This window comes from Eschrichtius robustus, chromosome 11, assembly GCF_028021215.1.
Source record: "Eschrichtius robustus isolate mEscRob2 chromosome 11, mEscRob2.pri, whole genome shotgun sequence".
Classification (NCBI taxonomy): domain Eukaryota; kingdom Metazoa; phylum Chordata; class Mammalia; order Artiodactyla; family Eschrichtiidae; genus Eschrichtius; species Eschrichtius robustus.
Window position 1 is genome coordinate 66,853,504 of NC_090834.1, and position 25,004 is coordinate 66,878,507.

Below are 25,004 nucleotides of genomic sequence, written 5' to 3' on the forward strand. Positions count from 1 at the left end.
CTGTAATGAATTTACCCTTACGAAGAGAGAAATCATGGAAGACTTATACCAATGGTTTCTTTCTCCATCAATGATCAGGTACATTCCTGATTATATACCCTCCCTCTATTTGTTGGTCCATTTCTAAGTCTCTACCAGTGGCTTTCAGGAGTACCTGGCTTGGGCTGTGTTTGATTCACAAGGGCCCTGATGGCAGGTCATGTTCCATCAGTTTTTTCCATCCAATCTTAAAAAAGAGAAAAAGGATTCTCTCAATCTGTGGCATACAGTACAAACGTTGAAATTATTTTTAAATATATATATATACGTATACATATTTATAAACATAAAGACAAACACAAAGATTTAATTTCATGTTTCAGGCTTCAGTTTCATTCCAAGCAACTTCTTTCCCATATATTTCTAAATGTTAAATTCTGGGAAAATTAGTTACAACTGAATATTCATTGAATTCATTCAAGTGTATGTAGGTGGTTTTTTTTTTAAGAAGCCAATTCTTATCTGGCCTAAAAGGAATCTATTTAAATTAAAAATTCAATCAGTAAATTCAACAAATATCTATTGAACACCTACTGCTCAACAGTCCCTGGATACTTAGGGACAAATAAGGAACAGTTTCCACATTCAAGAAGTTTATAAGCTGATAGGAGAGAACGAACCAGAACTACATATAATTTAAATCAGATTGGGATAAGTACCACAATATTAAAAAAAAAAAAAAAAAGCCACAAAAACATAGGTTGTACCTGGGAATCATGGAAGATTTCAAAAAGTTCCCTTGACAAAAAGATAATGCTTCAACTGGAATGGAATTGGGAGTGGAGAGTAGTAATAGAATCCTGGGGAAGAGAGTCAAGTGGGGTGCAGTATAGATGTAGTCTCAGATGAGTGAGGGCATATTGGGAGACAAGGCTGAAGTCTGATGAAGATAATAATACTAGCTAATATTTATTGAGCATTTACTATGTGCCAAGTACTATTTAAAGCACTTTACATATATTAACTTATTTGATCCTCACAACTACCCTATGAGGAATGTACTGTTATTATTCCCATTTTATAGATGGCAAAACTGAGGTATAGAACAGTTAAGTAGTCTGCTCATGGTTACACAGACACAGATAACAGTTATGGAGCCAGGATCTTGAAATCCATAAATAATGAAAGAAGAACAAATTCTATCTCACCCCTAACTACATTCATTATAAGAGCAATTAACAGGTATCTTAACTACCCCTTCCCCCATTAACTCCTAGGCCATCCTTCAAGGCCCAGCTCAAATGTTCCCTTCCTACAAAACCTTTCTTGATCCCCCAGCTGAACAACATATATTTCTCCTCTAAGCTTCGTAGCACTTATCCGGATCAATCTTACAGCAAACAGCTTATGAACAAAATCTTAATATTTCATTCCTAGCATTACAGATTTTATGTGCACCATTCCCTCTTTTAAGTTCTCCTTTATACTTTGTATTCTCCACCACTCCTAGGACAGTACCTGGCACGTAATGGTAGCTATATCTATGGAGCACTTATTTTTGGCAAGGCATTGTGCTGAGTATTTTACAGGAATTCTCTCACAAAATCCTTACAGCAACCCTATTCATGCATTCAGTCGCTATTTTCAGTCCCTTCTGTGGCAGATAAAATACTAGATGCTGGGCTTCCCTGGTGGCGCAGTGGTTAAGAATCTGCCTGCCAATGCAGGGGACACGGGTTCGAGCCCTGGTCTGGGAAGATCCCACATGCCGCGGAGCAACTAAGCCCGTGAGCCACAACTACTGAGCCTGCGCGTCTGGAGCCTGTGCTCCGCAACGGGAGAGGCCGCGACAGAGAGAGGCCCGCGCACCGCGATGAAGAGTGGCCCCCGCTCTCCGCAACCGGAGAAAGCCCTCGCGCAGAAACGAAGACACAACACAGCCAAAAAAATAAATATAAATTAATTAATTAATTAAAGAAACGTTTAAAAAAAAATACTAGATGCCTCTTAAACTCACTAAACAAGGCAGATATGGTCCATGTCCTCAAGAAGCTCACAGTCTATGGAGATTGGTACTATTGGTATCCTCTAGAATAGAGATGAGGAAAAGTGAGGCTCAAAGAAGTTAATTTGTTTGCCCAGAATCACACAGCAAAAAAGTGGCAGAGTCTGAATTCAAACTCAGCTCTCCAGCCTGGATATTTGGGACCCTGTGCATATAACCACTGTGTTCTAGAGGAGGCACCTGATAAACACTTACTGAAGGAAAAGTTTTAGAAAACTCCTACAATGAAAACTATCCCGAGGATAATGAAGACTTCCATTCAATTTCGCTGAGAGGAAAGCAGGAAATGAGCAACAGTGCAGATGGAGGTTGTAGTAGTATCCTCATACACACCTGATAGCTCAGAACTGCTAATCAAGCCATCTGCTGAGGAGACCTGCTCAGCACTGAGGATTTCCTCGTGTCCCTTAAAGTGGTCTCTCCTGAGCAACAAGGCTTCGCTGCGCGCCAGGATGGTGTAGCGAAGTCACTAATTCACAATGAGACCCTGTATCTCCTACCAGACAACCGGTGGCGTGGAATGGAAGGTAAAGACGCACGACTCCTTATTTAAACGTGGGGCAACTATTCTTGAAAGGTGAACCCCCGCCCCCGAGAGAAGCGGCCTCCAAAAAGAGGTGTGAGTCTATACTTCTCACCGGAGGAGTGAGGAAGCAACCACGAGGGGATTACGAGAGACCCTACACACAACGCAGGCACCCCTGGCCCTGTGGGCTGGACAGCCCACAGCCCACAGCCCGCTGGCCAGACAGACTCCCTTCTCCAAACGCCACTGTGGCAGCCGCACTGTTTGGCCTATCCTAGTCATCTCCCCAAACAAAAGAGGTTTTACAGTAGCGATATCCTAAAATATAGACCAGGCATTAATAGGCGCCTGGAGGCACGCGTCTTACTCCCCACAATTTCTTAGCCCAACAGACCACCTGACTTTACAACAGGTTCTCCGCGTTAAGCGGCGGAGACGACCTCTAAGGGCCAGCTCCTGGCCCAGGGGCTCCTGCGACAGCGTGGACAGACAGCCTCAGCCACTGGGTCGACTCCGGCTCCAGCGACCCGCCAGCCGGCAGGCCCCGCCCCGCCCCCTACGCTCCGGCAGTTAGCCCGACAACCCGCTCACAGGAGCGGCGGCCGGGACACGGTAGGCTTGTTCTGTGCGGGCCGCGCGCTTCACCGCCCCCGCCACGCCCCTCGACCCCTCACCGCCAATGGCCTGCTGCGCCGGCGCAGGATGCTCCAGGCCCAGCCCCCCCCTCGACGACCGGGCGCTGAGCGCATGCGCCTTGAGAGGCCGGCTGGGTGAGGGCTTCCTAGTGAGGGAGGGGGAGACGGAAATGGAGGGGCTCCGCGCATGCCTTCGCCCCTGACACCGAGCCCGCTGGAGAGCGCGTTGGGCGGAGCCGGGGGCGGCGGTCGCCAGGGAGATCGAGGCCCTGGGTTCGACCCCGAGCTGGAGCGGGGTCCCGGAGGCCCGCTAACCCGCCGGTGTTTGTGTGTATGTGCCCTCGCAGGGAGACATGGAGAACTGTTTGGCGGCCGCGGCGCTGAACGGGGTGGACCGACGTTCCCTGCAACGCTCGGCTAGGCTGGGTCAAGAAGTGCTGGAGCGGGCCAAAAGGAGGGCGGTGGACTGGCATTCGGTGGAGCTTCCCACAGGCAGCGTGGGGGTCATTTCCCGGGAGCGGCCCTACAGAGAAAGAGGGCCGGCAGCCGGCCCCCATCGCCTTCTCCCAGGAGAGGTGAGGGCGCCAGTGCTGCGGGACCAGCCCATTCATTCGCTCAGCAGCGGCTCGCTGAGAACCAGGGCACGCCACACAGCAGCACCCGAGGGATCCTGTCCTTGGCGGAAGCTGTTAAGTATCAGGACAGTGAACCGGAAAGCCTTTTGAAAACTCTTGACATTTGACAGATTCCTATTGGCTAGCTTTAGGATACCGCTAGAGACCGCTAGTGCTCGGCCCTGGTTGGTTACTTTTTACAACAATTCTTACAGGCTATCATTTGATATTAGAGGAAAGCCAACAAACCTGTCTTTGTCCTGGAAAAATTGCATGTCTGTGTATTCCTTTTAGAGTTGGAATTCTTTCTCAGTAAGAGCCTTTTACTGACAAACTTGCAGAGGCCTTTCAAAAAGTAAAAGGGAAGGTATTCCGCAAATGACTTCCTTCTCCAGTAGGGAATACAGATCTCACCTGTGACTTGCCGTTTATTCAAATAGAGAGAAGAAAGACACCCAACCCTCAGTGCTTCCTTCAGAACAATGGCTGAATTCATGGACTATACTTCAAGTCAGTGTGGGGTAAGTTGGTGTAAGCCAAAGTCATGCCCCTGATCTGCCTGCTGATGGATCATAAAGTGGATTTTTGTGGAATTTAGGGAGAATCTGGAGACTGCCTGTTTGACCCTGCCCTGCCTTCGTGGGCAGGTTGTAATCAGCCAAGGGTTTAAACCAGGTGATAAATCCAGGTTAGCATTCATTCAACAAATATTGAATGCCTAACTTTAACTGTTATGAGGATACAGCAATGCACAAGCCAGAAAAGATCTGCCCTCATTATTGTTTCGGAGGGCAGGGCTTATTTGCTGAATTCCAAAACAAGTCCGAATATTAGGGGTTTTTAAAACTTTGAACTGAAATTTTTTTTTTAAATCAGTAAGATCATTCTAAACTGGAACCGAGCCTCTCTGTTTTCAAAGCAAAAACTGAAACAAAATCCCTCCATTAGGTCTTAATCTCTGTTCCAAGTCCCTGGTAAGGTAGTGTGCTTTTGTGTGTGTGTGGCCACACAGCATGTGGGATCCTAGTTCCCCAACCAACTTGCACCCCCTGCATTGGAAGCACGGAGTCTTAACCACTGGCCACCAGGGAAGTCCCCCTGGTAATGTAGTTTTTAAGTATGCCCCTTTGGGTCCATATCACTTGTTGGCCACAGAGGTGGTTATGTGGCACAGATGCAGTGCCCTCATCAGAGGTAGTGTGGCTTAATGGCAGGAGCAGCCTCCCAGGAATCAGACCTGTGTTCTGCCACTTCCTGGCTATAATGCCTTAGGCTAGTTAGTCTCTCTCAGCCTTACCTTCCCACATGGTAAAATGACGATGTTTCAAGTCCTTTCCAGCCCTTATAGTCTGCTGCTTTGGTTTCCACTGAGAGATGAACACCAGAAAATTGTCATAAACTGTAGCACAGGGGACTTATGTGAGATTTTTGGTCCCATTCACTGAAGTGAGCGAACAAAGGTTTTAAAGGCGCTCTTCTCAAAACCATACACTAAGGTCGTCTTTAAGTATTTTGAGGGAATGTTGAAGGCAGGCAGCCAACATTCAAGAAAATCACCTGCATGGAAGGTACTCTCTGTCTTCTAGGAATTAAAACAGACCCTGTGGTCTCTTCCAGCCTTAACATTTTATGATTCTTACGTGGTTGTAAGGGTGCTTGGTCTGCATGGCAGAAGGAAGAGAATACCTTGTTTCTGTCCTGCTTTTCAATTTCATAATGAATATTAAGATTCAAAAAATCTATAATATTTCTACATCTTTTTTAAAATCCTTGTGACTCCAAGAACAGGATTCCAACCAGTGAAATATGGTTCAGAGAGTATTTTTATGTTCTTATCTTGTTAAATGGTTTTAGAAAAATCCATAACTTTGGCTCTACTGTAAAGTGATCAAGTTAAACACTTTGATTCATGGTTCAGTAAAAGGAATAATATTCGTCTTTGGTTTGAGGTTTAGTAAATTGGTGTTCTTCATTTTGGTTTTCAGTTCATGCTTTAGTTCAAATCTCCATTAAGGAATGGAGGCTCAGAACCCCTCAGCTTTCTAGAAATAGAATTAAGAACAGTGTTCTGAGTTTGCTTTCAAAATTTTGAAGCATCCCCTAAATTACATCATTAGAGTCATGTCCTGACGTGCTTTCCGCAGCTTCTCATTCTTTTGGTCTCTTGCCTTAAACATTGTCCCCACCCTTTGTTCAAAACAAGCAGGCTTATGTTGTCCTCATCATTAGTCACAATCAGGGGCAAGTCTAAGGTTAACTTTGAGGGGGAGGAAGGAAGTAGACAAGAAAAAAACTGCATTCTGATCCTTTGGATTATTTTTGCTTAAATCGGAGTCTTCTCCCTCCCCTCCTTTGCATAGGGAGAATGGCTGCATAGCTGTTGGGTTTATGTTACATTTCCTGTTGTATTTCTAAATCTCAAGGAGATGCACCTCTCTCTTCTCTTGTCCTTGTCTGAGACTTAGTAAACACAGACCTGTTTGTCAGAACTTGTCATGAGAGGAGATGAAAGGGCTTGTGTATTTGACCTCGGGGTGAGGATGTTGTGAAAATTATTTAACCTGGCAGAGAGCATGGTCCTACCCAGCTTGAGTTGCCGGAGTTCTTGCCCTACAGAGGCAGCAGATGGCAGCAAAGTAAGGCCAAGTGCAGTTTCCTTCTCTGCAGCCACTTTACACGGGCTAAGATTTGTTACATGACTTCAGAGGCCTCTCAAGAGGGCAGGTAATTTACCTTTGCTCTCTTGCCTCCCTCCTTAACCATACTTTGCCCAAGTAACAAGGAGTTTTTTGAAAATTTGACCAATCTGTTTGGTTACCCAACATCTTTCACATTACTTCTCTAGAAATATTATTCATCTGTGCCAGAGGAAGGAGGGGCAACCCACGTCTATCGTTATCACAGAGGGAAGTCGAAGCTGCACTTGTGCTCGGACACTGGGAATGGTCAGGTATGTATCCTCAGCTGTGCTGTGCTGTGCCCTCAGCTTCCCAAGATAGGAGGCCCTACATCTTGGAGCTCCTGCTGGATTGTATTATTGGATGCCTGGGTGACTCAGCATTACAGCGCTCAACGGAAATGTATCACCTCCCAGCCTTAGAGAACTTACAGCAATGAACATGAAATAGGAGTTTTTGTCCAAATATGAGATTGATGCCACTGTCGGATCTTCAGTTGAACCTGCAGTCCTGGGCCAAGGGATTCGTGGACAGGCTTAACGAAAAGTGCTTCAAATATCCTCTTCTACATCTAGGGATATGAAAGAGATTTTTAATAATCACATATTTCACTCTAAGGTAGTGATAAGTATCATGTCTTTGGTAATTTTAAAAAAAGAAATGCAAGGAGGGGGTTTCTTTTAACAAAATGCTCTTCCTAAAGATAACAATTACAGGCCTCTCACTGCAAATTACCTGTATTTTACCATATGTCACTCTGGGAAGCCAAAGACTCTACTTGTTGAACTGATTCAACAGGAGTCCTTTGTTATTGTTTCTGGGGAGAGTAGGGGTTTTTTTGCTTTTGTTTTTCTTTTTAAGCTCCCCTGGTTGTACTCAAAGATAGCAAACTTAAGTTCAGAGTCTAATCCACAGGTTGGATTCCTGACTTCTCTGGCCTGTGGGTTTAGGGAAGGGATGGGAGAGTGGCTGCAGGGATGTGAGCCATTCTGTTTCCCTGGCCTGGGGTACAAGGGGTAGCACCAGAGCCTGGATCCTGGGCTTCCTCTTCTGGCCTGGCCTAGGCCCTCTTAAGAGTGCTTGACCCTAAGGGAGTTACATGTGGGCAAGAGTCATTCGTATCCCTCCCATCCCTTCCTATAAAACGTAAATTGGTGCATCTAAGGGAAATTGACTTTCTCAGTTCAGCCTCTTCCCCTCTAGTACTCCCACTGCTGGGAGAACCTTGGAAGAGAATTCTGTTTTCTGAAAGCCTGTTAAATGTCAATCACTTTTGCACTTTAGATCTTCCTTACAGTGTAGTATCCCGAAGCTATGGACTAGGAAACCAAGGCTTAGAGAAATTAATCTGTCCCTCTCAGTAAATGACAGAGATAGGATTCAAACTCAGGTCTATCTGAGTCCAAAGCCCATGTAAGGATAAAAGGTAATCATGGTAAACATCTGACTAAAAATACTTCACAGAATTCACTAAAAGCCTTAAGAACTTAGGTGACAACTTGGAAAACACTGACAGAACAATTGTTAGTTCCTAATTAAGTAGGAAAAATTTTCTCTCTACCATCCAGAAGTCAAAGTTTGGGCCCTAATCAATGTTTCTACCTACTCTTCAGAGAAAAGACACCCCCCTTGGTGTCGGAGGCATCCGTCAGGCATCAGAGTGTGCACTAGAGGCATCCCAGCCTGTGAGTACAGAACTTCTAGGGTACTGGGCTCCACCACCACTGCAATTCCATGAACTGATCTGGTTACTATAGGGTTCTTTGTACTGGATCTATAGTATTTTTAAGTTGGGATATTTTTACCCTTGGGGACAGTGTACAACATTTTAGTTCAGTGTAAAATTATGTTTTCTTGGTATCCTTCCTTCACTTGACATTTCAGGGATACTCTTTGTGCCTGAACTCATAGTTGCGGTTGGAAAGAATGCAAAGTATTCATATCTTCATTCCTACAGCTCAGCTGGGCTGGCACTGGGTCCTGTTGGAATTCCACCATCTGTTCAAGCAGCAGGAGGGGCCTGACCCTCCTGCTTACAAAGTGAAAACCATTGCTGAAATTCTGCAACGTATACATTTGGTTAGATCAGGTTCCAAAACATTTGAAGAGATTTGTTCCTATTTTCCGCAAATGTTTCTCTGTGAAAACATACAGTGATGTTTTTAGGATAAAATACTCATTAGTTCATGAACCCAGGGAATCTTTTGGAACTTGGAAGGGCTGGAATTCTGAGGAATGGAACTCTGGTGTGTTGCTGCAATAGTTTGCTTAATTTTTGTTTGTATACAGTGTGCTACTAGCCAGGATTCAGAATATACTAGAGTTAGTAGCAACTAAGACTATTCGGCTTTTAGTACAAGTTGTTAGGCTTAGATGCCTCCAATACTTACTGTATTTTGGTAATGCTAATCTTCCTGATGTTCACAGTGTTGGAATCACAGATGCCAATCTTGCCCCTTTTATGCAGACAATTGAAGCATCCTTGGCTTTCTGCAATTCTGATAAAGCTGTATTTTCTGAAACCTCCTTTTGTTTATTTTCATAGTTGATGACCAATAAATAGTTGTGGCATTGTCATACACATTCACGTCAGTTAAATGATGATAAGCCTCCAATTTTGCAGTAACTGGGCATGAAAGGATATAGCATAAAGCAGCTTCGGAAAACCTTGGCTTCAAATCTATTTGCAAGATGGAAAGAGAGGAAGTTTCATAAAAGTATAAATATTATCATTTATTCCTCCTAGCAGAATTTACTGGCCAGTAGTTTGGTCCACCTGCCCCCCGCCCCCAGGGGTGATGTAGAAATGACAGCTTCTGCCTGTGGCTCCTTCTGAGCATTGAGTAAGCATTGTAGTGGTCTCCCAGTTGTGGGATAGGCGCTCTGGCTCTTAATTACAGGCTCTTTTCTGGTTTGTGACTTTGCTCTTTGGCCATTTGAGCTGAGACCCTTCCTCTGCCTGCACATCTGCCATGACCACTTCCCAGCCAGGCATGAAGTCTGTCCTTGGAGGATGGCTTGTGCTCAGCTCAGCTCTAAACATAAATCTTTCCATTAACTCCAGCTTCCAGGGTGTTGCAGTATCAATCTTCTTTGACTTACGTCCCGATAAACCCATTGTAAGTTGAAAATATCATAAATTGAAAGTGCATTTATTTTTTTATTTTTAAATTTTTATTTATTTATTTTTGGCTGTGTTGGGTCTTCGTTGCTGCGTGCGGGCGCTCTCTAGTTGCAGCGAGCGGGGGCTACTCTTTGTTGCGGTGTGTGGGCTTCTTATTGTGGTGGCTTCTCTTGTTGCAGAGCACGGGCTCTAGGCACACGGGCTCAGTAGTTGTGGCTCACGGGCTCTAGAGCGCAGGCTCAGTAGTTGTGGTGCACGGGCTTAGTTGCTCCGAGGCATGTGGGATCTTCCTGGACCAGGGATCCAACCCGTGTCCCCGACACTGGCAGGCGGATTCTTAACCACTGCGCCACCAGGGAAGTCTAAAAGTGCATTTAATACACCTAACCTACTGAACGTCATAGCTTAGCCTAGCCTACCTTAAACGTGCTCAGAACACTTACATACCCTGCAGTTGGGCAAAATCATCTGACACAAAACCTACTTTATAATAAAGTTTTGAATAGTTCATGTATTGATAATGTATTGAATGCTGTACTGAAAGTGAAAAACAGACTGGTTGTATGGGTGCAGGATGGTTATAAGTGTATCAGTTGTTTACCCTCGTGATCCTCGTGGCTGACTGGGAGATCGCTCACTGCCGCTGCCCAGCATCACGAGAGAGTATTGTGGTGCACATCGCCAGCCCGGGAAAAGATCAGAATTCAAAATTTGAAGTACGGTTTCTACTGAATGCATATCACTTTCACACTATCATAAAATCGAAAAACCATAAGTCTGACCATTGTAAGTCAGGGACCATCTGTATAGGAGAACCGGTCTCCAAGGGAGGGCTTTAGCCAGCCAGCTGACTTTCTGCATGACAGAGTGGAATCTACTCATAGTGTTCTCAGCTTTAGGTGAAAAGAAATGTTTCATCCTCCTAATAATGAATTTAGCAAAGCACAGTTAAAAAGAATACTTCTCATTATCCCACAGCGCCTTGCCATTACTGCTGATCTGTGATAACAAGTGCCACTGCCTACTTTTGAGCCCCAAAGCAATCGTCATTAGCCTTTCCCTCTACCTGATTCTTAACCTTTCTACTCCAACCAGAGTGTTCCTTTTATGATCCTTCATGTTCCTATAACAATTTAGTGTTTTCACATACATGCTTATTTGTGAGCTAATTTTAGAAATAAGGAAACAAGCATAAGGAGAGGCTGAGACTGGCCTAAATGGCAGTCCCATTACGTTGCCAAGCCAAGCCTTGAAAGCAGAACCTCCATCTACCACGTTAGTACCTCACTCCATCACACACAGAGGGAGCCGGGTGGAGGTGCCCTGACGGCACTGGGACATAAAATCTCTAAACTGCTAATATCCACTTTTCCTTCCAGGCTGAGGACATCTCTAAGGACCTCTACATAGAAGTATATCCAGGGACCTATTCCGTCACTGTGGGTGTAAATGACTTGACCAAGAAGACTCACGTGGTAGCAGTTGATTCAGGACAAAGTGTGGACTTGGTCTTCCTCGTATGATGTTGACCATCACAGACATCACCTTTTTTTGGTTTGTTTTTTAAGTATCAAGAAGAATAAAGTTACCATGTGTCCTCTTAAAATTTACACATTAATCCTGCTTTTAATGCTGACTGACTGTACAGGGTGAGCCTTCCTAGGAACTGGAGTTTGTCTCTTTCAGTGCCTATTTTAACTTGAAAGTCCCCTCACCCTCTTCTGCCTGAAGTAATAATGTAATGATGCTGTCTGAATAGTTTTTACTGCTTGCTTTCCAAGTAAAGGTTAATTACGATAATAAAGTAAGAAATTTGGAAATGAAGAGAATTCCTTTTTATTGGCATTAAGAAGTCAAACAAAATGTTGCTCATGTACAACTGAGGCTTTATGAAAAGATGGCAGACAGGCTGTGGACACATTTGCCCAAAGCAGGCCAACCATGTTCTGTAGCTTCTGTGGAAGAGGCATCCTCAAGCAGATCGCACCAGGCCCCTGGCAGGGAGCCCTCGCCAGGGCCGCCACACTCCTGTGCCCTTAGGACAGGTGCCTTCCTGCCACTCATCTGCAGGGATGTCTTCCTGGGGTGGAGATGCTGCTGCTTATCAGACTATCACGTGTGGCCTGCACTGTACCATTTCCGTAGAAGAAGGCCTTGTGTCAGCCACTTTGTAACTAACTCTCCTCAGGTATCTACTCTTCAGCTTCCTACAAGAGAAAAAAAATCCTGAGAGTCTTATGGTGACTTTAAAATCAGTGACTTTCGATCCTTAAAATTACAAAGTCATTGATGTGTCCTAAACATCTTTAAGCTACCACACCAACAGTATTGTTGCATCTCTCAGTTTAGTTGCCTAGGGAGTCGCCTCATTTTGAACATGTCTTTCCTCAGAAAAAAGGCCAGTATTTTATATGATGAAAACAAAGGCTTGGGGACTTCCCTGGCGGTCCAGTGGTTAAGACTTCACCTTCCAGTGCAGGGGGTGCGGGTTCTATCCCTGGTCGGGGAGCTAAGATCCCACATGCCTCACAGCCAAAACACCAAAAAAACATAAAACAGAAGCAGTATTGCAACAAATTCAATAAAAGACTTTAAGAATGGTCCACATCAAAAAAAAAAAAAAGAATACAAAGGTTTAAGTAGAGCTGTATTCGCATTCCTAGCAAAGACGAGACTCTCACGGACCAAGGGCCTAGTAAAGCAGGCCCATGCCCACCACCATAGGGTAGAGGGGGTCACTTAACTGGGGATCCTTGCACCCCTAGTGATGAAATTCGTGGGTTCTGTAAGCCTTCTGAAATCATATGCAAAATTGTGGGTGTGTGCATTTTTCTGGGAAGAGCGGCCATAGGTTTTATCATTCTCAAAAGTGGTGTGACCCCAAAAGGTCAAAGAACCATGGAAGGAGTCCTTCAGAAGCCCCTTCCCAGCCATCTGCTTTACCTAGATCCTTGGAGCTTTTAGTTTAGGGGTAATTCTAGTCCCCCTGATGTGCCGCAGTACCCCGACTCAGTTTTTTGTGTTCAGCTTCCTCTGGCAGGATCTGTAGTGGCTTCATGCCAGTGGCTTCCAGGACCAGCTCCCTGGGACTCCCCACTGCTGCAGTTTTCACTGTCTGTTGTTTGTTGCCCTTCTCTTCTTTCCCGATGTTGCAAAGTCTTGTTCCTAAACCCAAAATTCAGTTAGTTGAATATGCCACCATTTTGATGGGATTAGACTTGACTTGTGTAGAACTGTATCAAGGATCACAGAATCCCTTAACTGTCTGAACCCTGTTTCAGTCATAAGCGAGGGTGGAGAGCAGCATGACTGCTGGCGTGAATCCTGGCCCTCTAGGATTGTTAGGTTAGTCTCAGACAGTAACCTCACTGCCTGTAACTAAAAGGAGCAAAAAGTTTGGAGGGCGGAGGACCCATACAAGGGGATTCTTAAGAGGTAGAGCCTCAGACCAGACTGTGAAGCATCAGTACTTGATGGCAATCAAGCACAGTTAGGAGAAGCAAAGCGGCACATTTCCTTAAAAGGATACAAGATCTGGAGGGGAGAGAAGAAAAGCTCTGGTATTTGCCATTGTTTCTAGCCCAGGCACACACGTCGTTTTACACGCTTCACCTCACCAGTTCACCTCGCTAGTTAGTGTGGCGTGCAGCACTCCATCTGGGATGGGGGCTGGAGATGCCCCTTTCTCCACGCCCCATGCAGGCATACTCTCCATAGCTTTGGGTGCAGAGGTAGGACCTGGCAGAGGGCAGGCTCACTGATTCTCATGGTTCAGCTCCAAGAATTAACCTTTGCCCAGAGCATAACAAATGATCCAGTACCTAGAGGAAAGCCAGGCCAAGTACCTGAAGATACTATATTTCTCGTTATAGCCAATTATTATAATGTATTTGGGTGCGGGGGGAACTTTAGAGTGGATCTGTTTAAATATGGTGATGCAGGGAGAGAGGCTGAATGTAGGTGTGGGTGCCTGGGTAGTGGTGATAAGAGCAGTGTATGCTTGGGGCCAGGGGAGATTTGTTTGGCCTCAGTCAGGTTTAGAACCAGTCTGGATAGAACGCCATGGAGCAGGCACAGGCATGGGAATGCAGGCCTGGAGCCTGGGGCAGGTCTGACCGCCACGGCCTTCTGGTTACCCCACTGGCATTCCTCTCCCTGAGACTGGGTCTCGTGCCACCTCAGTTGCTGCCCCAGAGACTCCTCCCTGTTGGAGAGATACAGCTTTTCTTTCTCCAGTCTGTGCTGAAGCAGGAGGGCAGTGGAAGCTATGGAGAATTTAGCTTGAAAACTCTAGACTTTGGCACCATTTTCTTTATATTATCACTTGTTGGAGGGCATACTGTGTAGAAACAGCTGCTTCCAAGCAGCTTCTGCCAAGGCCTTTCACTGCAAGGAAAGAGGCCCAGGAACACCTATCCCTGCTCCCACCTTTATATTTTCAATACAAGGTGTCCTCTCAGGGAGGGGAGGAAGAGCCCAGCTGGTCATAGCTATAGATTCTCGTCCCTCTACTTATTTCCCTCTCAGAGGTGGGGGAAAGATCGCACACCTCGAAAGCCAAGGAAGGAACCCTCGTCTAAAATACAACAGCAGCCAACACATCCATCCCTGCCCACTTCAAAGCCCAGGGGTCCAGAGGAGTCCCCCAAGAAAGTTTCTCAGTGTAGAAACAATTTCTCAGCCTCCTGGAACTGAAGACTAATAAAGGCCTTACTCCTGGCGTAAGATTAAAATCCTCGTGGGCTGAGAGGTCCTTCTGGTTGAGCAGCTGTCCTGAAAATAGGGCAATGGCTTCCAATGGGGACCCACAAAGAGTCCCAGTGTGGGCAGTGCCTACAGATCCTTATGCCCTTGGCGGTGGTATTCTGAGGAGTCTCCCTGCCCCAGAGTGAATGTTCATTTAGTTCACTGAAGGTTGAATTGTCAGCGCAGGGCCCCAAGAATCTAGTCTAGGGCTGGCTTATCCAAGTCACCTCCTTCACAAAGCTCTGCCAGCTGCCTTAGGCATCTGCTCTTTCTGGGCCCCACTGGGAATTTAGATAGCACGGCATGAGGCATATCAATGATACACTGCTCTAAACCTACAAGGGCATGTTGCTTGGGTAGAGAAGTTTGGGGATGGCTGCAAGTTGCCAATGACAATGACACTGCCTCCCCTCTCAGTGGTAGAGTGAGACGCATAAGGCTGTGCCTGGTTCCTCCCGCTCTGACTTCCTAAGGGGCCCATCTGGAGAGTAGGGTCCAATGGCCAGTGTTTAAAGACCTGTTTCTGAGCTGCTCAGGGCACTGAAAGACTCCAATCAACACCTGGAGGCATTCTGACTGTACATCTAGAGAAAAATCAACGCCTCCAAGGAAAACGAGGGAGGGGAGGGTAGAAATGGACAGTGGCAGAGTCCTGCCAGTAGAGACTAGTGAAGAAAGAAAAGACAGTTGTCAAACAGGGATGCAAACCTTAGCACAAAGATCAGCCCATCCTTTCTTGTTAGGTTTCCATTTAATCAATAAAGCCCATGTTTCCCTCTTATCACAGCCCCCCCTTCGACATGACCAAGTGTTACTTCCAATCCCAGCACAGCGGACATGTGCATCAGATTCCTGAGAGACACCTGGGAGGGAAGGGAGCGGGGGGCCTCAGCCCTACCTTAGGAAAAGGTCTACCTGGCTTCCTGGGATGCGGCTCAGACCCGTTTCTCCTCCAGTACCTCCATTCCGGCTGGCAGAGGCCACCCTGCCTCCTTGAAGACTCCTCAAGAAGGATGGGGGCCGTGTTGCCTGTGCTGTCCACCAGCAGCCTCTGGGGAAGGCCCATCTCCAGCTTGTTCTCCAGATCCTCTTCAGAAGAAGAAGAGGAGGTAGAGGAGGAAGAAATAGCCATGGGAGGCTGCACTGCTGCTTCTTCCTCCTCAGGATCCTCAAGGGGCAAAAGCTGTGCCGTGGGCTTCAGCTCCGCCTGTAGATGCTCTCTGGCCGTGACCCCTGAGGTTATGGTTAGAGGCCACCAGGTGGGTCCGGCCAAGGGGCAGCAGCAGAGGCAGCCCTGGCCCAGCAGCTGGCAGCAGGCATGCGGGTGGCAGGGAGGGCACAGGAACGGAGTGCTCAGAGGAAGCCCGCCGGTGACACATCCAGCGACCGGCCCCACCAGAGAGCAGCAAGGGGCCCAGAGGAGGGGCCTGGGGTGCTCCGTGGTGAAAGGCTTGTGCAGCCTGTCCACAGCCTTCTTCCAGACGGCTGGGGGCACCCACCTGACCCCTCCAAGCGGCACAGGGGCTGTCCTGCCATTCCAGAAGTGAACAGTAATTTCTTCTTCTTTGGATGCTACATAACAGAAAAGGTCACCATTTTGTTACAGCCGCCTCTTCTATATCATGGGATAAGGGTTCTCCTCTCCCCAGAAGCAAAGCCTCATCACAGCCCCTCTGCTCTGCTTCTGCCCGTGCGCACCTCTCCCTGGAGAGCCTGCCAGGGACATTCCTCGCCTGCCCCATGTTTACCACCCCTTCCTGTGCTGCCATGTCTTGGTTTTCACGTCAAAACCAAGCTGCATCCTCAGGTGGGGGAAGGGAAGGAGAAACCTCCTTCTGTCGCTTCTCTGAACACAACGATGCTGACTGGCTAGCCTCGCACAAGGGGACTGTCCTAGTCCCTGGACGACTTGGTGGGGGACCAGTCATGAGTACTGGTGTGACCCCAGGATAACCTCACCACACCATAGGTTAAGTAACCAACATAGACATAGTAGCCTTGGGCTATTTTGCCCTGATAAAGAATATTTTATAATCTGAAAAATATGATGTGTCTATGTGTGGCCACCCTCAGGACGAAGCTGCAAGTGAAAGGGTAAGGATTTTTTAAGCCTCTAAGACCCCTAAGCTGAAGAGACACCCTTTGCTCTCTCCTCAGCCTGATCACCAGCCTGGCTCCTGGGGACTGGGAGGCCAGAGCAGCTCCCTTACCTCTCTGGGGGTCTCTTGCCTCCAAGCCCAAAACAACAGTGCCGGGGCCATAGCGCTGTTGGTCTGGTCCCCAGAGTGCCAGCACCTTGTCCCCAAGTCGCAGTGAGTATTCCACGGATGGCGAGAACTGAATGACATCTTCCTCCAAGACCACGCTCTGCCGCTGGGCTGGCAGCCCTGGGCATGTGACAAGGGGAGCCTCAAATTCCACCAGCAGGACTCCCTGCCTCTCCAGCTGTGCGAAAGAAAACACTCAGAATAAGAGCTGGCATTAGGAAGTACTACAGGGAGCACCAGGTTCCCTACAACGCCTGGGGCCAGGCCCCGGGTCTCCCTCACGTGCGGCAAGGCCCAGTTAGGGAAGGGGCCGGGCCAGGTGCTGCCCTGGAGCCCATTAGGGCAGAGACAGGCCGGCTGTGCAGCGGATGCTCTTCCCTCTGCTTCTTGCCGTGGCAACTCTTGTTTATCACTTCTTGCCTTTCCTGTCCCGTGCTCTTCCTTTTCCTGTTTTGTTTTTCTCCTATCTTTATATTTGGCCTGCAATTCACAGGAGTAACCTGGGTCCTCTGGATCTTTCCCCAAGCACACCCCCTCCTCCCAGCACTCCCAGGAAGTGTTGTCCCTGTGTCCGCGGCCAGCCAGGGGTGGGGTATCATCCACAGGCCCTCTCGGGCGAGGACAGGCTGGGGCTGTTGGAGCAGCCCTCTGCACTGCCATTACGTCCATGAGGGGAGGCTGGGCAAAGGAAGCAAATGAGCAGCCTGGCAGAGAGGGCAGGAGAAGTACTAAGCTAATTAAAAGAACAAGCTTACAAATTGACTTTTATCAAGCCACTAGACAGGATCTATATTTGAGCAAAACCCTGTTAATATTTCATATGAAATTACATATTAGTTACTTGAAAATGACAAAATGACTTTTGATTGGAAATTCTATAACTTATATATATTTTTAGATATCACACTTGTTTCCCTCTATGGATCCACATTCACAAAGTCTGACTCTTTGTGGGAAGAGAAAATCCCAAAGAAGCAAGTAGCCACCAAAGTAAAGCCCAGGCCTGGCCCCAGCATGCGGGTACCGTGCTCCTGTGTGGAGGGACACAGGCTTACATGAGGTACACACGTTTTGCTCCTCTTTCCCTTAGGCTGGCGCCCATAATTTGACACACTGAATTTTCCTGAACAAAGTGCTTTTACTGTATATTTTCTTCACTGTCATGGATTGAATAGTTTCCCCACCAAATTCATATGTTGATGTCCTAGCCCCTAGTACCTCAGAACGTGAACTTATTTGGGAATAGGGTCATTGCAGATGTAACGACTTAAGACAAAGTCACACTGAGTACGGCTGAGTAGGGTGGGCCCCTAATCCAATGACTGGTGTCCTTACAAAAAGGGGAAATTTGAACATGGACATGCACCCAGGGAGAACAGCATGTGAATATGAAAGCCAAGATCAGGGGGATGCTTCTACAAGCCAAGGAACACCAAAGATTGCCAGCAAACCACCAGAAGTTAGGAAAGGTGCATGGAACAGATTCTCCCTCGCAGCCCTCAGAATCACCAACCCTGCCAACACCTGGACTGCCAGTCCCCAGAACCAAGAGACAATTTCTATTGTTTAAACCACTCAGCTTGTGCCACTTTATTACCCAGCCCTAGCAAATTAACGCAGTCACTGACATTACGTTTTCACTTCTGCATCCTGCCCACGGAAGATCTGTGCTTATCCAAGAAACTGAACTGCTGGGCACACACAGCTGAGGCATATCAGGTATGGCAGGGCCACCCAGAGGAGCATATGGGGAGATGTTGGGACTTACGGACTTGCCTCGGGAGCAGCCTTTATCTGAGCCCTGTAATAAAAGCCACCTGCTTCCCTTCTTGCCAGGACCCATGCGTCCGCAGCATCTCCACCTCTTCCCAGCCAGCCAGGCCCCTGCCATGCTGGGTCAGCAATGTGGAAACACGGGTCATAAGATGCATATCTGGGAAAAAGCAAATGGAATTAGGGAGTAGAGAAAACCAAGCCCTAAAACCATCGAGAAACACGTTTCAGAGTTAGATCTGAGCAGCGCCATGGTGTGTGCATGACAGATAAGGCAATATGGAACAGAAATCCATGTAAAGAGTGGCAATCTGTGACTTCAAGTAAGATAAGGTAAACTACTGGAAGGGGCAGAAGGAGAGGAGAGTGAAGGGAACCGTCGTTTGAGGAATGGGCATTGTTTCAAGGTAATCAGGGTGGGATTAGCCTTTATATATTCTGGTTATGAGTACTGGTCTGAGACTAGACAGCAGGCCAGGAAAGACTTCCAGGAAGGGAAATCCTGAGGCGGTGTGTGGGATTCCACAAGGAGGCGTGGAGGCTTGGATGGTGATGCCAAAGGAGCAAAACTGCAAGAAGGCTGAGCACTGTGGGGCAATGAGAGGGGAGGGGGTGTCTGAGCACGGGAAGCATGGAGGAGCTAAGAGGCTGTGAGACAGAAAAAAGGAGCAGCTAGTTCTGGGAAATTTTGTGGACAGGACCAAGCTGTAGGGAATTGTTGAGTCAGGGTTTGGGTTTCTGAAAAAAAACTGTTTACTTTGTGGGCAAGCCCGGATGCAGGGGTGCTTAACTGAGGCTTTGAATGAGATGGTCCACACAGCTGAATCAAGAAAGGGGCTAAAGGGTTCGGGCTGGCATGTCTCTAACCTGGGCAGACTGACTTGAATAGCATGGACATGAATCCCTGGGACTTGCACAACTTGTATGTGCGTACAGGCTGAGGTTCGTTTCCCCTCTTGTATTCACACTGTAGACAGCCAACTAAGGATACCATTCACAAAAAGCCAGGATAACTGAGGGACACTGAGGGAACTTGAGGAGGGATCTGGAGACCTCACCTTAGCGGTTGGTAGCAGAAACCCTAATTTCTCATGTAGTCCCACGGCAAGTCTCAGAGCTGATGGTAAAATGAGCTAGAAGTTTTATAACTGATGATGCCTGACTGCCTTCCCTCACACATGCCAACTCTGACATCGGCCACTCCGCTAAAAGGTGGGATGAAAGCCAGGTCAACCCTTGATGTCACTGGGAGTGCAGTTTAGACTAGGGGAATATTAAACCCCAAGCAACTCAGAGCCCACACGGTAAAGAACCCTTTCGGCCTTCCCAGGAAGCAAGCTCTCTCCCTCCTGGGCCATCTCTCCCACCACCTAGAACCAGGAACAGAGAGGAAAAAGGAAGCCGAGATCGATACCTGGTGAGGGGGCTCTGCCAGGTGAGCCAGGGTGCTTGGGAGGCGAGAGGGCAGGCGAAGGAGAAGTCCCAGGGAGGAGCAGTGCCGGCCCAGGCAGGGGCCTTCAGGGTTGTGGCCACGCTGCAGTATTTGGGCAAAGGCATCCCAGGCCCTGCGGAGGAGTCCATGGCCCTGGGAGAAAACACCTGAGAACAAGCGGCACTATTATCGGAGTTGCAGCCCACAGCCCAGGAGAGGGCGCCTGGCCGGGGCTGGGCTCAGCTCTGCGATTTGCGGCCTCTCTGCGGCCGCACCCAGTCCCACCGACGCGCAGGGTGTCCCCAGAATCACCTGCCCGGGGAGGCTCAGCTCAGGAAATAGGGGAGGGGTTGAAAGAGCAAGAGCTGGGATTTCAGAGAAGGATTTATCTGTAGTAAATCCTTCACAGCCTGCTGGCTGCGTGCTCACTTCACCTCGGTGCTTCAGTTACCGCCCAGGAGATGAGATGTGGAAAGCACCTGGCATACTTAAGTAGCTCCACATGCGTTAGCTCTTTTCCCCCCATCTCCACCCCAGTTGTAGCGACTTCGGGGGTAAGACCACACGTCCCTTCGCAAATCCTAGTCCTGGTGACAAACTGACCCCTAACCCAAGCCACAGACTTCCCTCCTAACCCAGTCACCTGCGGGACTACACCGAGCTGAGAGTCCAGGGCTGTGGCCTCCGTAGACGTGCTCAGAGGCGACAGCTGCCACCCAGGGCCCGAGAGCCCACTCCGCTGGCCCAGCCCACCACGGCCCTGTTGAGTCTGCTCCTGCCCAAGTCCGCAGTTCTGACCCCAAGGGGACTTATCACAGCCTCAAACTCCAACTCAGCCGCAGCCCCTTCCAACGGTTGGAGTTCACGACCTCAGACCAACTGACTCCTGGTTGCCTAGCAGGTTGCCATGGATGCGAGCCAGCTGGGCCGAGGGAGTGTACTGAGCATGTGCAGAGAGGGGGCTGGGGCTTTGGGTCGCATGCGCGGGGCGAAAGGGTAGCGGGTAGTTCTCCGCCTTTCTGGGGAGGGGTGCTGGCGGGAAAGGCCAGTGCGACCTTAATTCCCCGAAAGCTCGGGCTTCCCCTCTGCCGGAAGAGTCCGTCACGGTACGCAGACCTCACGGATCCCAGGAGAGTCTCGTGCGGGAGGGAGCTGGTCCCACAGGGACTCAAGGCTATTGACCTGCCTTCACCCGGTTCGGGCAGGAGGCTGGAGTGGAGGGAACCACTGGTTGGCCTAAGGACTCTAAGATAGAATTTGTCTTTAGTTTAAAAAAAAAAAATAACCAAAAGTGTGGGCATGTTTGTCTGTAACAGACAGGACTGCTGAGGAGCAGAGGTGTAATGATCACTTGGGGTGGTGGGAGTGGACAATGGGGACCAAAGGAACAGAAGTCTAGATTCTGCTCTCATTTGAACATCCAGAGGAGGAGGCTGCTATCTGAGGCATCTGGCGGTCATTGTGCACCGGCTGTGTGCCCAGCACTGTTCAGTGGAGAAGACCAAAAAAGTATGCAGGGACGTTTGTGGGTGTCTCTACCACATCCATCCCCCCCTTCCACCGGTTCCTGTTTCTGTTGTGGCTCTGTGTGGTTAGGAGAGGCTGACTGTACCCCCCCAATTCATGTGTGTCCATCAGCACATTACATCCCCTGGCCACTAGGGCATGGGCATGTTCCCATGCCTCTGGAATCAGAATAAATCTCAAGACTTTTGTTGGAAATCCGGGGTTATAGACTTTCTTTTTCCTCCTATACATAAATAAGAAAGCTTGAGGTTCTGGGAGCTTCTGAGTCTTTCTGGGACACTGAAGCTATTCCCAGAGAGGATAGACCTAAAGAAAACAGGTTCTTGGTGACAGTGTTGAGCCCTGCCTGAAGGCGGCCCTACTGCTAGAAGCTAAGGTATGTGAGCCAATAAATTCCCTTTATTGGTTACACCAATTTTTATCAGATTTTTGTATCGGTTGCAACCAAAAGCATCCTAACTGATGTCTACCCTCACAAAGCTTAACTTTGCAGCCAGGAGAACGACTGTTACCCTAAAGGCTGAGTGATTTGGTGCACAAAGTTAGAGTCTAAGAAACACTAATTAAGTCTCTGGCTATGAGAGAAGGATTCCTGAATAAGACAGGTGGGATTTCAATGGTGAAAGGAAGAAGGAGAATATTCCATTCCGTCTTGGTAGGAAGCAAGAGCTAAGAGAGAAGGATGCATTTGCAAGACTGTGATTTTCTTTTTGGGGTGGAGGGAATGGGGTGTCATGGGAAAATCAAGTGTGGATATTTGGGAAGGGGCCAAATTGATGGGAGCTTTGAAAACCAAGCAGATAAATGTCAACAATGTCATAGTCAAAAGGAAGTTGTCATGGGGCTTGAGCAATGAAGTGACATGAAATACTTTAAGAAAGAATATCAGAGTGATGATAGAGCCAGTTGAGAACAGAGCCCAGGAGGCCACGGAGTTATCCAGACACAATGTGACAGGATGGGAATAGGAAAATAACACCACCAAATATTTCCTGATGCCTACCTGACTTGAATCACTTTGCTGGGTGCTAGGAATATAGGATGAATAAGACTGGTCCCTATCTTCAAGGAGCTTAACATTCTACTGAAGACAGAGATAGGTGTGCAAAGATAGCAGGAGTAAAGATAGCAGGATAGGAATGGCAAGGAAATATGTGTTCAAAATAAAGGAACAAGTAATGGCTGTGGTGGAAAGACTTCACAGAGAGGTGACAGTGGAGATGAATGTGACAGTGTGTTGGAAGTCCTGCCTGGGCTTGGTGACAGAGGGGACCTGGGAGTTAAGGAAGAAGGAAGAGCTGAAGCTCATCATAGGAACAGAAATAGAAACATTTTGAAGGCAGACTCCAAGATAGGGGACGTCACTGTCCTTCCCACATTTTCTGGCCTGGAGAACCTGAAGAATGTTGATGTCATGGGCAAAAAAGAAAACAAAGAGGATAATAAATTTTAAAAATAATGGCTATGAAAACATTATGTGTTTTCATAATGTTTCACATTATGTTTTCACATAATGTTTTCATTATGTTTCACAAGCACTGTTAATACTGATAATAAACATAAGGGGTAGCTGCTTTTCCTATAATTCTCATTCTGTGGATGAAGAACTGAGAAAACACAGTGGGGATGCAGCAGAGTCAGAATGTAAATGGAGGCAGTTTGACTGCGGAGCCTGCCCTCTTAAGCGCAAACTAAGCTACCTGAGGGTGTCTGCTGCATGCAGGAAAAAGATGACTCTGAAGTAATTTCAAATGACAACAAGGTTTTGTTAACTACTTTTGCTTTAGCCCCAAGATACTTCCGCATCATGTTATGAGTGAGGTATAGATTTCTCGCCAACCCCAAATAATAAAACCCACCAAACTTTGACAAATCCAGGGAGGTTCATTGTGATTGCTTAGCATGAAGCGTCTGCAAAGTGCAGTACAGGCATTGAATAGTCATTAGTCTTACTTTACAATACTTTTGTGAGCTTCTCACAGCTGAGACTCTGGCCAAGTGTGCGAGAAGGGCAAGGTGAGAGATATAGAGAATTCTGGGGACTCCTGCTTCCCTAAAGTTCTTGAAAGAAACTACCAAAGCTTAAGAAGCATTTTCTCAATCTACATAAGATAACGTTTAGTACATCTGAAACCCTGGTAAGAAATATCCAACACAGCTTAGCATTTGAACTATTATCTGCTCACCCAGAAACTCCATTAGGAAAACTATCAAATGATGTAAGGAACCACATTTTGTGAAATTATTTGTTTCTATTTAGAAACACGGAATCAAATGATTCTAAAAATGGGGTCAGTGTGGCGGCTGGTGGTTGCCATTATGGAGGAAACTTTCCTGGGGTTATTCTTGGCCTCAGCCTCATCAGGGTACAGAAGGGACTGCAGGTAATTAATGTACTTGATCGCGGCTCTGAGGGTTTCCACTTTGCTGAGTCGTTTCTCCAAGTACTGCTCTGGCAGATGATGTCGGAGCTGGGCATAGCCTTCATTGACACATTTCACCCGCTGCCTTTCCCGCTCACTCCTTTTCTGGATAAAGGCTGGCCTGTAGGAGTATTCACACCTTCTGTAATTTGGATAAGGCATTGGGAAGGAGAAGGCGCAGGGTTCCCCATAATCTTCCATGATCAGAGAGTCACTGGAAAAAGGCAGCAATGGCAGGTCTTCAGAGTAAGGAGATGGCACCGGGCCCTCAGGGTACAGGTGGAACATGATCATGGGGTCCAGATAGATGGACCTGGTCAGTGGCAAGTGGGTGGAATCAGTGAAGACAGGCAGTTTGTCTGGCAGATTGGAGTAGCTTCTGTTGTCCATCATTTCCTCTTTAGCCTGGAAACAGAACCAAGTTTATTAATTTGGCCAGATCAAAAGAGAACAGATATCGACAGAGATCAGAGACTTTTCTGCTTTGATGAATAGTTTCTGAGCTCATTCTGAAAACTTGATGGGGTTACAACATTCTGTGGGTAGTAAGGGAGAGGATTTTTGATGGTACACAGAAACAGCATGAAATAACATTGACTTGCCTTGTGAGAAAGTTATTCCCTTTCAGTTCTCTTTCAGTCCTTATGATTACAAGGATATATCTTTAGTCTGATGAGAGTGTGTTTTCCATACTACTAGAATGCTTTCTAATCCTCCTCAGATGGAAGCCTTCAACAGGAATAGTATCTAGCTAGAATCTAATAATATTTTACTATTAATTTCTATTTATTGTGAATTATACTGATTTCACATTTACAGTAGTGATACAAAGTCTCTTTTAAAAATAAAGCTACTTGAGTAAAAAATGTAAATTGATTTACAGAAAAATAGTAAGTAAATAGCAGTACAGGTGGAACACTAATATAATGAATATTGTGAAGGTGTATGCAAATACTGACGTTTGGGAAACACTGAAACACCACAATATTCAAATACGTGTTGGAGAAATTACAAACTAGTTAATGATCATGCAACCTCACAGGCATAGCCTTCTTAAATGATACCTGATATGCCTTGGGCAAAACTGAAAATAAAAATAAGAAAGGAATCATTTGCTCTTAAAAATTCACTGTAAGATTCCCTTAATGAGAAACTCCCCTAACACATTTAAAACATGGTCAATTTACATATTTTTACTTAGAAATTTAAATATAT

The 25,004-nt window shown here is 47.1% G+C and overlaps 4 protein-coding genes across 6 annotated transcripts in view; 1 reads left to right on the plus strand and 3 right to left on the minus strand.

Annotated features, from left to right (window-relative positions):
• DENND2B (DENN domain containing 2B) overlaps nt 1-3,266 on the minus strand; it is a 180,634-nt gene extending 177,368 nt beyond the window's left edge. Inside the window, exon 1 of the mRNA XM_068556571.1 lies at nt 3,245-3,266. The gene's annotated coding sequence lies outside the window, so the exon portion shown is untranslated. The remainder of the gene's footprint in view (nt 1-3,244) is intronic.
• A 23-nt stretch (nt 3,267-3,289) lies between these two features.
• On the plus strand, nt 3,290-11,227 carry AKIP1 (A-kinase interacting protein 1). Of its 3 annotated transcripts, XM_068556579.1 has the most exons (6): nt 3,290-3,340; nt 3,553-3,780; nt 4,260-4,340; nt 6,665-6,769; nt 8,111-8,182; nt 11,001-11,227. In XM_068556579.1, exons 2-6 carry the CDS (start codon nt 3,559-3,561, stop codon nt 11,142-11,144), a joined length of 624 nt encoding a protein of 207 aa, XP_068412680.1. In that variant the 5' UTR covers nt 3,290-3,340; nt 3,553-3,558; the 3' UTR covers nt 11,145-11,227. The 3 variants fall into 3 exon arrangements, with proteins under 3 accessions (XP_068412680.1, XP_068412679.1, XP_068412681.1); XM_068556578.1 differs by lacking the exon at nt 3,290-3,340 and having other exon boundaries at nt 3,347-3,780; XM_068556580.1 differs by lacking the exons at nt 3,290-3,340; nt 8,111-8,182 and having other exon boundaries at nt 3,347-3,780.
• Nucleotides 11,228-11,469: 242 nt separating this feature from the next.
• C11H11orf16 (chromosome 11 C11orf16 homolog) lies at nt 11,470-20,702 on the minus strand. Its single transcript, XM_068555347.1, has 7 exons — nt 20,483-20,702; nt 19,822-20,006; nt 18,411-18,567; nt 16,578-16,812; nt 15,283-15,939; nt 12,565-12,786; nt 11,470-11,828 (listed from the first exon to the last, which is right to left on the minus strand). Exons 2-6 carry the CDS (start codon nt 19,986-19,988, stop codon nt 12,599-12,601), a joined length of 1,404 nt encoding a protein of 467 aa, XP_068411448.1. The 5' UTR covers nt 19,989-20,006; nt 20,483-20,702; the 3' UTR covers nt 11,470-11,828; nt 12,565-12,598.
• Nucleotides 20,703-23,636: 2,934 nt separating this feature from the next.
• On the minus strand, nt 23,637-24,182 carry ASCL3 (achaete-scute family bHLH transcription factor 3). Its single transcript, XM_068556617.1, has one exon. The coding sequence runs from the start codon at nt 24,180-24,182 to the stop codon at nt 23,637-23,639; it is 546 nt and encodes a 181-aa protein (XP_068412718.1).
• Between the last annotated feature and the right edge of the window lie 822 nt (nt 24,183-25,004).

Coding starts and splice junctions, on each gene's coding strand:
- AKIP1 (XM_068556579.1), top strand. CDS start 3,559: ATGGAGAACTGTTTGGCGGCCGCGGCGCTGAACGGGGTGGACCGACGT. Junction 6,770..8,110: donor CGGACACTGGGAATGGTCAG/GTATGTATCCTC, acceptor CCTACTCTTCAG/AGAAAAGACACCCCCCTTGG. Junction 8,183..11,000: donor CACTAGAGGCATCCCAGCCT/GTGAGTACAGAA, acceptor TTTTCCTTCCAG/GCTGAGGACATCTCTAAGGA.
- C11H11orf16 (XM_068555347.1), bottom strand. CDS start 19,988: ATGGACTCCTCCGCAGGGCCTGGGATGCCTTTGCCCAAATACTGCAGC. Junction 18,568..19,821: donor TGGCAGAGCCCCCTCACCAG/GTATCGATCTCG, acceptor GCTTTTTCCCAG/ATATGCATCTTATGACCCGT. Junction 12,787..15,282: donor GCCGCATCCCAGGAAGCCAG/GTAGACCTTTTC, acceptor TTTTGGGTTTAG/GAACAAGACTTTGCAACATC.
- ASCL3 (XM_068556617.1), bottom strand. CDS start 24,182: ATGATGGACAACAGAAGCTACTCCAATCTGCCAGACAAACTGCCTGTC.